This window comes from Oncorhynchus mykiss, chromosome 7 (assembly GCF_013265735.2).
Source record: "Oncorhynchus mykiss isolate Arlee chromosome 7, USDA_OmykA_1.1, whole genome shotgun sequence".
Taxonomy (NCBI): Eukaryota; Metazoa; Chordata; class Actinopteri; order Salmoniformes; family Salmonidae; genus Oncorhynchus; species Oncorhynchus mykiss.
This window is the reverse complement of record NC_048571.1, coordinates 68,795,400-68,809,004: the sequence shown is the minus strand read 5'-3', so window position 1 is coordinate 68,809,004 and position 13,605 is coordinate 68,795,400. Positions and strand designations below refer to the sequence as shown.

Below are 13,605 nucleotides of genomic sequence, written 5' to 3'. Positions count from 1 at the left end.
TTAAATATACTAAGTAGACTGTGCCTTTAAACAGCTTGGAAAATTCCAGAAAATGATGTCATGGCTTTAAAAGCTTCTGATAGGCTAATTGGCATCATTTGTACCTGTGGATGTATTTCAAGGCCTACCTTCAAACTCAGTGCATCTTTTCTTGACATCATGCGAAAATCTAAAGAAATCAGCCAAGAACTCATAAAAAAAATTGTAGACCTCCACAAGTCTGGTTCATCCTTGAAAGCAATTTCCAAATGCCTGAAGGTACCACGTCCATCTGTACAAACAATAGTACGCAAGTATAAACACCATGGGACCACGCAGCCACCATACTTCTCAGGAAGGAGACGCGTTCTGTCTCCTGGAGATGAACGTACTTTGGCGCGAAAAGTGCAAATCAATCCCAGAACAACAGCAAAGGACCTTGTGAATATGCTGGAGGAAACCGGTACAAAAGTATCTATATCCACAGTAAAACGAGTCCTATATCGACATAACCTGAAAGGCCGCTCTGCAAGGAAGAAGCCACTGCTTCAAAACTGCCATAAAAAAGCCAGACTACGGTTTTCAACTGCACATGGGGACAAAGATTGTACTTTTTGGAGAAATGTCATCTGGTCTGATGAAACAAAAATAGAACTGTTTGGCCATAATGACCATCGTTATGTTTGGAGGAAAAAGGGGGAGGCTTGCAAGCCGAAGAACACCATCCCAACCGTGAAGCGCGGGGGTGGCAGCATCATGTTGTGGGGGTACTTTGCTGCAGGAGGGACTAGTTCACTTCACAAAATAGATGGCATAATCTCAAGACATCAGTCAAGAATTTAAAGCTTGGTCGCAAATGGGTCTTCCAAATGGACAATGACCCCAGGAATATTTCCAAAGTTGTGGCAATGGTTTAAGGACAACAAAGCCAAGGTATTGGAGTGGCCATCACAAAGTCCTGACCTCAATTATATAGAAAATATATGGGCAGAACTGAAAAAGCGTGTGTGAGCAAGGAGGCCTACAAACCTGACTCAGTTACACCAGCTCTGTCAGGTGGAATGGGCCAAAATTCACCCAACTTATTGTGGGAAGCTTGTGGAAGGCTACCCGAAACGTTTGACTTAAGTTAAACAATTTAAAGGCAATGCTACCAATACTAATTGAGTGAATGTAAACTTCTGACCCACTGGGAATGTGATGAAATAAATAAAATCTGAAATAAATCATTCTCTCTACTATTATTCTGACCTCTCGCATTCTTAAAATAAGGTGGTGATCCTAATTGACCTAAAACAGGGAATTTTTACTGGGATTAAATGTCAGGAATTGTGAAAAACTGAGTTTAAATGTACTTGGCTAAGGTGTATGTTATCTTCCGACTTCAACTGTATTTAGTACATTACATCATTATTTAATTCAGAGTTTTCAATATTTTATTTATTTTTCCATATTCTTTAGTGTATTTTAAATACATTTTACGTATTACAATGTTTCTGTTTCTGGTGTGTTTGCAGAAGCCTGGGATGGACGTTGCCGACGGTTACGTGACCTGTGTCCGCCACTCTCAGGACATCCTGCGAGATAAGGTCAATGAGGAGGTGTATATAGAAAGGTTATTTGATGTAAGTAAGATGCCTCCTCCTGACCAATAGGAAGTGGGGGTTTCCAAAATGTGGCAAAACAATTGTGACAGAGAAGGGATATGATATGTCACATTTTGAGACCATGGGCTGTGTGTATACCTATCACAGCCTGGTACAGAAGAGGGCCATGTTTTATTATCCTCCTCTAGTGGCTTTTCTCTTCTATCTTTTCTTCCTCCTCTGCTGCTGCCCACTGTATTTTGGTATGCATTGCCACAGTTCTTTTGGACCTTTGGGAATTGGTTGGATCCCTTTTGTTTACAAGCAAAGAATCCAAACAAGCACCATCAGGCAGGATTTTCAAAAGCAGTGCTCTCGGGTAAAGAAAGATATGGGATTATGCACAGATCATCTAATTCACTCCAACACTAGGATACATAATAACTAACATTCATTTTCTATGTAAATAATCTTGAATATTATATAGTACTTTACAATTCAGATGTCGGATCTTCATTTGTGGATTAAAATTGATGGACATTTTTGTAGGGGTTGAAACATTTTTCGTAAGGAAAAATCAAGCCTGAAATTTCAATGTGGAAAATACAAACTTCAGAAGCCTTTTTAAACTTCAAACACTCAAAGATTTAAATGCCATGCATTGCAGGAACGTTCTCCTGCAACAAGGTGATCAAATGAAGATCCTACATCTGTACACGTTCACGTTTAAATCGGTCTGGCAAAAGCCAGTGATATGAGAGCACTGTCTTACAAGCACGTAATCCTTATGTGGTGCATTTGAAATAATGTGTCCACCATTTCCGTGAGGTGTACTACGGTAATGTGTGTCTGCTTCATACCCCTGAAATGTATAAACTGTACAGTATTGTGGTGCACAGATGTGTGTGTGTGTTGGCTTTGTGTGTCTGAGAGGTGTGCGGTACAGTGATTCAGTATGTGTATTAGCTGTGTATTAGTGTTTTTGAACGGTATTATTTGTGCAGTAGCATTCTGTACCAGCGCTGTCACTGTGTGTTGGCTTTGTGTGTTTGAGAGGTGTGCTGTTTTGTGCTTGAGAGGTGTGTTGTACTACTGTGAAGTATGGTTGTTTTCATCTTTGAAGTCAACACTGGCTGTCCCTGTCTGTCTCCTTGTATTTCTACACTGCTAAAAAGTACCTCATCCCTACTGTTTCTGATGTGTGGCTGTTAGTATAGCTGCTTCTGACCTGGCCCTACCATGTTTGACTGTTTACGTCTTTTGAGCTGTGGATGTTTTGGTTGCAACAGTGTTTAACTTTGTTTTTCCGTTAGTGTCTGATGATTAGATTTGATGGTTTTATAAACATTATTTTCCCTCCTAATGCTATTATATTCCATCCATCTCTTTGCATGTATTGGCAACACTCCCCAATGCTGCATCTGTCTCTCTCTCTTTCGATCTTTCACTTATTCATTTCAACAACTTTACTTTTTTTTCTCTCTCTCAATTATTTCTTTCTTTATTAACCCCATAACTCCTAACGCCTTATCTCTCTTCAGAAAGTGGCACTTATCTCTAATGTTGCATTGTTTTAGCACATTATGTTGAATGGCATGAATTCAAGTCAAATAATCTTCCTGTGTACATCTTCTAGCATGACCCTTCTCCTCTTAGAGTTCTGCCTCAGTCCTACTACTATACTACCATACTACTACTATATACTACCATACTACCATTCCACTATACTACCATACTAATATACTACCATACTACTACACTACCATACTACTACAGTGCCTTCGGAAAGTATTCAGACATCTTGACTTCCCACATTCTGTTACGTTACAGCCTTACTCTAAAAATGGATGAAATTGTTTGTTTCCCTCATCAATCTACATTCAATCCCCCATAACGGCAAAGCAAAACCAGATTTTTCATATTTTTTTGCTAATTTATTAAAAATAAAAAAATCAAATCTCATTTCCATACACTACCGTTCAAAAGTTTGAAGTGACTTAGAAATGTCTTTGTTTTTGAAAGAAAAACCTATTTTTTGTCCATTAAAATATCATCAAATTGATCAGAAATACAGTGCAGACATTGTTAATGTTGTAAATTACTATTGTAGCCGTAAACGGAATATCTTTATATGGAATATCTACATAGGCGTACAGAGTTCCATTATCAACAACCATCACTCCTGTGTTCCAATGGCACGTTGTGTTAGCTAATCCAAGTTTATAATTTTAAAAGGCTAATTGATCATTAGAAAACCCCTTTGCAATTATGTTAGCACAGCTGAAAACTGTTGCTCTGATTAAAGAAGCACTAAAACTTACCTTCTTTAGACTAGTTGAGTATTTGGAGCATCAGCATTTGCGGTTTTGATTACAGGCTCAAAATGGCCAGACACAAAACACTTTCTTCTGAAACTCGTCAGTCTATTCTTGTTCTGAGAAATGAAGGCTATTCCACGCGAGAAATTTCCAAGAAACTGAAGACCTCGTGCAACGCTGTGTACTACTCCCTTCACAGAACAGTGCAAACTGGCTCTAACCAGAATAGAAAGAGCAGTGGGAGGCCCCGGTGCACAACTGAGTAAGAGGACACGTACATTAGAGTGTCTAGTTTGAGAAACAGACTCCTCACAAGTCCTCAATTGGCAGCTTCATTAAATAGTACCCGCAAAACACAAGTCTCAAAGTCAACAGTGAAGAGGCAACTCCGGGATGCTGGCCTTCTCGGCAAACATTTATAAAAAACTGTTTTCACTTTGTCATTATGGGGTATTATGTGTAGATTTCGGAGGATTTCTATTTATTTAATCAATTTTAGAATAAGGCTGTAACGTAACCAAATGTGGGAAAAGTCAAGGGGTCTGAATACTTTCCAAAGGCACTGTATTTGAATATACTGCCATACCACTATACAACACATACAGCCAACCAATCTCTGCACGCACGCATCCACCCAGCCACCCACCCACCTACCTTCCAGGTCTGCATGCATTGCACGCACGTAGGCTCAACTCGACCATGTGAAGTGGACAGGCATCAATCCGCTAATATCTGACCTCAAGCGCCAATCCAAAACCTCCTGACCTACCAGTCATCTCTACAGGACAAACAAACCTGGATCCAATGAAATTAGAGCTAGGGCAATTAGACCAGTGAAACCATCCAAAAACCAACCAAAACAAGTCTAATCCTGGCCTTCCAGACCCTCATTCCAGACCCTCCAGGCCCTCATTCCTGAGCCTCCAGGCCCTCCAGGCCTTCATTCCTGACTCTCCAGGCACTCATTCCCGGCCCTCATTCCTGACCAGGCCCTCAACCTGACCCTGCCTACTCACTCCACATTACTCAAAGTTTATATTTTTTTCTGGACGTTCGAGGGAGGTGACTATCTCCTATCTTCCTTGGTTCATCACTCTCTTGTGTGCTTTTCTCTTATAACTTGATCTCTGACATGAATAATCTAGATCAATCTTATCCTACACTCTGAATGCATGAATGAAACGATCTTCTGAAAAGGTATAAGAAAATAGCACAACTGTCTGCTCCTTGCCTGCCTAACGCTTTCCTCATTTTCTCATTATGATTTAATTTTCCGCCAATGATCGAGTTGAAACGACACTGTGGAGTTAAAGTATGTAGAAGGAATGTTCTAAGACGTTGTGATGTTGCAAATAAGTATTGAAGAGTCTTCATAGGGCTTTAGCTCTAGTCTGGAAGTACATTTGAAGTAAAGAATTTACTTATTTAAATTCAGATACAAATTATGTATGGCATATTATGTTCAGTTTATTAAAAACTATATAAGATTCTGTCCCTCAGTGTACTGGAGCCAGAATTTTTGTGCCAGAAAACATCAAGATTTTATAGATTGTCTGCTACTAATACTAATGTCTACTACTAGTATACCCTGGCAATTTATTCATCATTTAATTGTTTCCCTCAGATTTTTGTAGTCCTGCAGTGATTGGAGAAATGGGAATTATGAAATAATAATGTTTTTTCTGAAACAGTATTTTATGCATGTTCAGTGTGTGCTTCTATTCACCACTACAGAATTGTGTCTTCTCTCTGTGTGTGTGTGTGTGTGTGTGTGTGTGTGTGTGTGTGTGTGTGTGTGTGTGTGTGTGTGTGTGTGTGTGTGTGTGTGTGTGTGTGTGTGTGTGTGTGTGTGTGTGTGTGTGTGTGTCTTTCCTGGAGAATACTGTGAATGTCTGCGTGTGTTAAGTGTCAGAAAGTACTTCCCTATGTGTGTGTTTTGCTTGTAAGACGTGTGTATGTGTTCACTAGAAAACACATCAAGTTGCATCTTGATATTCAGAGAGCTCTAGTTTGCTAGAGTGTGTGTGTGTGTGTGTGTGTGTGTGTGTGTGTGTGTGTGTGTGTGTGTGTGTGTGTGTGTGTGTGTGTGTGTGTGTGTGTGTGTGTGTGTGTGTGTGTGTGTGTGTGTGTGTGTGTGTGTGTGTGTGTTTGTTTGCTTTCGTCAATGTGTGTGTGTGTGTGTTTTGCTGGAGAACACTGTGTTTGTGTGTGTTGCAGCAATGGTACACAGCCACCATGAACCTACTGGGGACCTGGCTCACTGAGCGAATGGACCAGCAGCTCCATGTCTACCAGCTCAAGATCCTCATCAGGATTGTCAAGGTAACTCACTGGCAGGGAGGGGTTAATAACCTGCACTGTAACCCAGGTACTGTAACTTTTGATACTTTTTTATTTAACCTTTATTTACCTAGGCAAGTCAGTAAAGAATTCTTATTTATGATGGCCTACAGACTTACTGGCACCCCAGGGGTTAAATCTCTTTTGAGACTAGTGTCGCCTTGATGGCAAGATGGGAACGTGATTGAAAGGGTATGTTGACAAATGTAGCTTAGGGGTATGGTAGACGTTATAGTGTGCTGGAGATGTTGATTGGAGAGACCCTCATCTCTTTATAATCACTATCACTGATTTCCATGTAGTCTACCTCTAACCCGGTGAAACACGTTCTTTCTAGAGCCTTTAGTTACTGTCAATATTATCATCCCTCTGTACCGGCTAACCAATTTACTCATAAATCATCCTTCTCCTTGTAGAAAAAGTACCGTGACTTCCGTCTGCAGGGGGTGCTAGACTCCACCCTGAACAGTAAGATGTATGACACGGTGAGGAACAGACTGACCCTGGAGGAGGCCAACGCGTCCATGAAGGAGGGAGGCATGGGGGGAATCTCCATGAAGGACAGTGACGAAGAGGACGAAGACGACGACTAGAGCCCGGCACCACCCAACACCAGAACTGGCACCTCCCTTTACCCCTGTCTGACTCCTGTCTCCACACCCCACCTCCGACCCCCTCCTCTCACAAGTTTTGACTTAGCCTGGTAACCAATGCATGTACCAACTCTGTTACTCACATATCAACTCTAGGACCTGTTTGTCAGCTTGAAATGCCCATGAAGGACCTGTAATAAACAATACAAATAGTAATTACTATACTGAGGAAAATTTTTGAAAAAATAAACCATGATCGACAGTTTAGCTGTGTCATGCTGAAGATAGCACCAATGATATCTTTGTCTCAATGATTTCTAAATTCATTTCTATGTGTTCCTAAGCAATATGGAGTACCATTTGTTTGACAATGTTGAGTGAGATTATTAGGTGTGTTCCTGTCCAATGCAAACCTATATGGCGCTTCTTTGTCGTATTCTACATTCATTATAATGGTACATTTTTGTGACGATGAGTGTATGTACCCTTTTATTTGTCTTATCTGTCTTTAAGTGGATGCCAACTGCTTCAAACTGAAAATTAAGTTCAAAGCTGTTTAGGATAAACGTCTTCTCGTCTACTCACTCTACTCTCAACCCCATAGTATGTTCTAGAACTTGCGTTTCCATATCTATGTCAATGCTCTGTGACTTCATAATCTCTCACCCTAACACAAACGAGACATTGTCCAGCAGCCATTTTGAACTAAAATGAGTGGGTATTCTAGAAATGCAATATTCTCATAGCTCCATTTTGATATCTTGTTGGAGATTATATTTTTATTTCTACGTTGTTGAAAGACCTTGAAACAGGTTCTACTCTATTTTAAATTGAGTTGCACTTTTACAGAGAAAAAAGCGCTAAAAAGAAAAAGTTTTTTTATTTACCAAAATTAAAGTTGGTCCGTCTTTTTTGTTTGATTCCGTAGTTGATTAGGATGAGCTGTGTGGCATTTCCTTGGTTCTCACTGTTGTTTTGTATATACAACGCTGTACATTGCATTCTGAGCCATTGCTGCATGCCTGTGGGTCCCCACCCTCTGAACGCGTTCTGTTTTCTGTGTGAAATTAGCTGGTGGATCATTCTTGCTTTTGCCTTATGAAAGCCAACAGTTGTAATATGCAAGAGCTGTGGCCTCTAAATAAAAATTACTGTACAAATACACAGTTGTTTTCCGTTTTGTGTTATTTATGTAATGTTTGTCAATTACCTATTTGACCGAGGGAAGGGGAGAGGAGATCTTTTTAAATCTGCACACAGGGACAGAACAATGTTGTCACAGATCCCTCTGGAACTTTCCTTGCACACACCTGGTCCCTATTCCCACTGATTGTATTTGTATATATGTGCCCTTTGTTCACCATGGTGCTGTTGATTATTGTTACAATGTCCGTTGGTGCGTGTGAGTACCTGTGCTGTGTGTTTTGGTTTTTGTGCCATTGATTACGGGTCTCGTCCCGTGTGTTAATCATTGTGTGCGTGTTATTTATTCAAGGTACTCCTCACTCTTTTGTTTGGGTTTCAACCCTGTGTTTTTGTTACGTGCTTGTTTGGTCTTCATCCCCGTGCCCTTATCCGGCACGCCGTAATTTGGGGTATAATAAAAAAAAAGCCTATTACGCATTCCTGCGCCTGTCTCCCGAGTCATTGTTACCAACGTGACAAATGTCCATAATGGTGAGGTTAGGTATAACTGTAAAACAACTACTGGCAACCAGAGGGTGATAATGTTACCATAGAAAATAGAACTGACCTCATCACTAAGCTAAGGTCCCTCGAGACTGAACAGCTCCTTCTGCAACTGGATCCTGGACTTCCTGACGCGCCGCCCCCAAGGTGCTGAGGGTAGGCAACAACATATCCGCCACGCTGACCCTCAACACGGGACACCTCAGGGATGAATGCTTAGTCCCCTCCTGTACTCCCTGTTCACCCACGACTGTGTGAACACGCATGTATCCAACACCATCATTAAGTTTGCTGATGACACCAACGATCACCAATGACGATGAGACAATAGGGAGGTTAGAGATCTGGCAGTTTGGTGCCAACAGAGGGCTGAACATGGCCCCATTCACATTGATGGGGCTGTAGCAGAGTGAGTCGGTGTCAAATTAAATCAAATCAAATGTATTTATAAAGCCCTTCTTACATCAGCTGATATCTCAAAGTGCTGTACAGAAACCCAGCCTAAAACCCCAAACAGCAAGCAATGCAGGTGTAGAAGAACAGTGGCTAGGAAAAACTCCCTAGAAAGGCCAGAACCTAGGAAGAAACATAGAACCGAGGATAGTCCACATCACTAAGAACCGATTATAGTACAAACTCACTAACACAGTTGGGAAGAGGGCGTGACAATGCCTCTTTCCCCTCAGGAGGCTGAAAATATTTGTTATGGGCCCTCAGATCCTCAACAAGTTATACAGCTGCACCATTGAGAGCATTGTGACTAGCTGCATCACCATTTGGTATGGCAACTGCTTTACATCCAACCGCCATGCGCTACAAAGGGTAGAGTGTACGGCGCAGTACATCACTGGGGCCAAACTCCCTGCCATTCAGGACCTCTAAACCAGGTGGTGTCAGAGGAAGGCCCTTATAAAATTGTCAAAGACTACAGCCACCAAGTTATAGACTGTTCTTTCTGCTATGGTATGGCAAACGGTTCTGGTGCTCTAAGTCTAGGACCAAAAGGCTCATGAACAGCTTCTATCCCCAAGCTATGACTGTTAAATGAAACTTGTTGAGGATAGGGGGCAATATTTTCACTTTGGATGAATTGCGTGCCCATAGTGAACTGCATCCTACTCTGTCCTAGATTGCTAATATATGCATAGTATTAATACTATTGGATAGAAAACATTCTGAAGTTTCTAAAACTGTTTGAATTATGTCTGTGAGTATAACAGAACTCATAGGGCAGGCAATCTTCCAAACAAGAAGTGAAATTCTGAATGTGGGTCAAATTGGACATCATCGCCCCTTCCTTTCCAAACAAGGATCTGGATATGGATCTGGTAGCACTTCCTACGCCTTCCACTAGATGTCCTCATTCAGTAGAATGTGGAATGGAGCTTCTGGTGTGAACTTTGACCGACTGGGAGGGGAAATAGTCACGGTCTTGGCAGAATGCAATTTCCCTGTGGCGCATTTCTCTGTGGGTGCCACCGTCGTTCCATTTGGCTGCAGATGAAAACGTATGATCCGGTTGGAACGTTATTGGATATATATGAAAATAACATCCTGAAGATTGATTCTCTACTTAGTTTGACCAGTTTATTCGACCTGGAATATATATTTTTGAAGTTTTTGTGCGAGTTGTCCTGGACCAGCGTCAGCTTTTGGGCACGTGAGCTGAACGTGCTAGCAAATGCAGCCAATTGGACATTATGGAACAAAACAACGATTTATTGTTGTTGCACTGCATTCCGATTAAAGATCATCAAAGGTAAGGGAATATTTATGATGTTTCGTATTTCTGTTGACTCCAACATGGCGGAGAAATACTTTTACGTCTGAGCGCTGTCTCAGATTATTGCATGGTAGGCTTTTTTCGTAACGTTTAAAAAAATCTGACACAGCGGTTGCATTAAGAAACAGTGTATCTTTAATTATATGTAGAACATGTATCTTTAGTCAAAGTTTATGATGAGTATTTCTGTTATCTGGCGTAGCTTTCTATAATTCCTCCGGATATTTTGGAGGCATTTCTGAACATGGCATCAATGTAAACCGAGATTTGTGGATATAAAAATGCATTTTATCGAACAAAACTTAAATGTATTGTGTAACATGTCATATGAGTGTCATCTGATGAAGATTTTCAAAAGGTTAGTGATTAATTTTATCTCTAATCCTGTTTTTGTGACTATCTTTGGCTGGAAAAAATGGCTGTGTTTTTCCTTTGATTTGGTGGTGGTCTAACATAAATATATGTTGTGTTTTCGCTGTAAAACATTTTAAAAATCGGACATGATGGGTAGATGAACAAGATGTTTGTCTTTCATTTGCTGTATTGGACTTGTTAATGTGTGAAAGTTAAATATTTCTAAAGAATATTTTTGAATTCCCTGCGCCACCTTTTCAGCTGAATGGGGGGGGTGGAGTTCCCCTCGGGGATCGCCTTGCCATAACAGGTTTTAACCAAATAGCTACCCGGACTATCTGCATTTACCCTTTTTGCACTAACTCTTTTTGACTCTATGCACACACGGTCAGTAGCGGTGTGTGGGTAAAATCACCGGGAAGCCAATCCAGAAAAAAAGCCATATTACACCCCATGTGTTGTGATTATTGTGTTATTTGCTCAATAATTCATTCATATGCCTTGACGCCATAATATATAAGCCTAAGGCCGAGACAATAAGAAGACACAGTGGCAGAATATATTCAACCACACATTTGTTTCATTACAAAACTGGAGAGAAACATCTGTCCGGTGAAGTCCACAAAACATATTGCATGTAACAAACAGTTACATGACCTACAGCATGGTCAAGCAAGGTTATGTTTCCCACATTTTTGGACCACTAAACATCTATTTATTTAGAACCACTGCGAGTTATCGTAAGTTGAAAAGAAAATAGGAGCTGCCTCCACTATTCCAGCAAAATTTCAACTTCAATGTTATCTAATCACCTGTGCTTAGTCTGAAAACTAAAATATAAAAAAAAAATGATTTACTCCTATCTACGTAAGCTAAACATGATGTGGCTGTGCATGGGACTGATTTATGTGTGTGTGTGTGTGTGTGCGCACAAACATGTTTACTCACACCAATGCCATCCTCCTCTTTCATGTTGTCTAAACAGTCTATGATTCTGTCATACAGTACATGCCTTTAGTTTTTGATGTACTAGGCTACCTGACTAAAATACTTGCTTGCTAGCCTAACTTCCTTTCATGTGTAACGATACACCAGGCCAGCTAGTTAACATTAGTATACTACATCTAGCTACATGTTGAAATTCCATCCTCTCGGGCCAGGGGCACAATGTATGACTTTTATGGTTGGATCAGAATCACCGTTATAATCATTGGCTAGTACGGAAAATTAAGTAAAACCACAGGTCCAAATCCCTATCTCCATCCCATGTCTAATTTAGGTAAGGGCTGATTTTAGCTAGCTAGCTAGACACCGGAGGACAACAACACAACGAGATTCAACAATGAAAAAACAAAATTCTGTCAATAATGCCATTTGGCTAGCTTGTGATGTGATTGGCTTGAAGTCAAATCCAAACTGGCTTCCCTTGATACTTTTTTTGGTGCGCCACGACCATTCACAGCTGAGCTCACTCAGTTTAGCCCAACACTGATTGGCTATTATTTAAAAAAAAATATCAAGGGAGGCCAAATGCTCACTTGCTTCCCTTGCATTCAATGCTATAGGCGGCAGATAGATATCCTACACATACTGAGTCAGACAGTTTTGTTTGGTCGGATGCTTTCTACGGTGAGATACATTCAGTATCCTCTTGCCCATTGAAGGAAATTTATGAAACACAAAGAGAAGAAATTAACTATTTTATATGTTTTTTACTTGGAAAAGTTTTGGTGGATGTCTGGCTTCCCTTGGCATCCAAGAATAAACACCACTGTACACACTGGACTCACTACCCAACTATTCACACATACATACACTGACACTCCAACACACTCACTCACACATAACACGTACACACAGGCACACATTCGCACAAACACACACACACACTTCCACACTCATCACATACGCTGCTGTTACTTGCCACGTTCAAAACAACTGGGAACTCTGAAAAATACGAGGTCAAATCATGACGTCAGTGATTTTCAGGTCGGAAAGTTCAGCTAGATGACCTTTCAAATAGATTTTTCCCAGTAGGAGCAAGTCTGAGATTTCCGAGTTCCAAGTTGTTTTGAACAACTGCCTATCTTTCCTGTTGCCTAGTCACTTTACCACTACCTGTCACGCCCTGATCTGTTTCACCTGTCTTTGTGCTTGTCTCCACCCCCTTTCAGGCTCTGCATCTGTCCTCGTGCACCTAGACCTTAGTGCTGCTTTTGATACCATCGATCACCACATTCTTTTGGAGAGATTGAAAACTCAAATTGGTCTACACGGACAAGTTACGGCCTGGTTTAGATCTTATCTGTCGGAAAGATATCAGTTTGTCTCTGTGAATGGTTTGTCCTCTGACAAATGAACTGTAACTTTCGGTGTTCCTCAAGGTTCCGTTTTAGGACCACTATTGTTTTCACTATATATTTTACCTCTTGGGGATGTCATTCGAAAACATAATGTTAACTTTCACTGCTATGCAGATGACACACAGCTGTAAATTTCAATTAAACATGGTGAAGCCCCAAAATTGCCCTCGCTAGAAGCATGTGCTTCAGACATAAGGAAGTGGATGGCTGCAAACTTTCTACTTTTAAACTCGGACAAAACAGAGATGCTTGTTCTAGGTCCCAAGAAACAAAGAGATCTTCTGTTGAATCTGACAATCAATCTTAATGGTTGTACAGTCGTCTCAAATAAAACTGTGAAGGACCTCGGCATTACTCTGGACCCTGATCTCTCTTTTGAAGAACATATCAAGACTGTTTCAAGGACAGCTTTTTTCCAGCTACGTAACATTGCAAAAATCAGAAACATTCTGTCCAAAAATGATGCAGAAAAATTAATCCATACTTTTGTCACTTCTAGGTTAGACTACTGCAATGCTCTACCTTCCTGCTACCCGGATAAAGCACTAAATAAACTTCAGTTAGCGCTAAATACAGCTGCTAGAATCCTGACTAGAACCA

The 13,605-nt window shown here is 40.7% G+C and overlaps 1 protein-coding gene across 15 annotated transcripts in view; it reads left to right on the top strand.

Annotated features, from left to right (window-relative positions):
* LOC110528345 (calcium-dependent secretion activator 1) overlaps window positions 1–7,979 on the top strand; it is a 177,138-nt gene extending 169,159 nt beyond the window's left edge. For all 15 annotated transcript variants that reach the window (XM_036983924.1, XM_036983939.1, XM_036983937.1 and 12 more), the window contains 3 exons: window positions 1,497–1,604; window positions 6,101–6,205; window positions 6,640–7,979. In XM_036983924.1, coding sequence (XP_036839819.1) covers window positions 1,497–1,604; window positions 6,101–6,205; window positions 6,640–6,816 — 390 coding nt within the window. In that variant the 3' untranslated portion in view covers window positions 6,817–7,979. The remainder of the gene's footprint in view (window positions 1–1,496; window positions 1,605–6,100; window positions 6,206–6,639) is intronic.
* The last annotated feature ends 5,626 nt before the right edge of the window (window positions 7,980–13,605 follow it).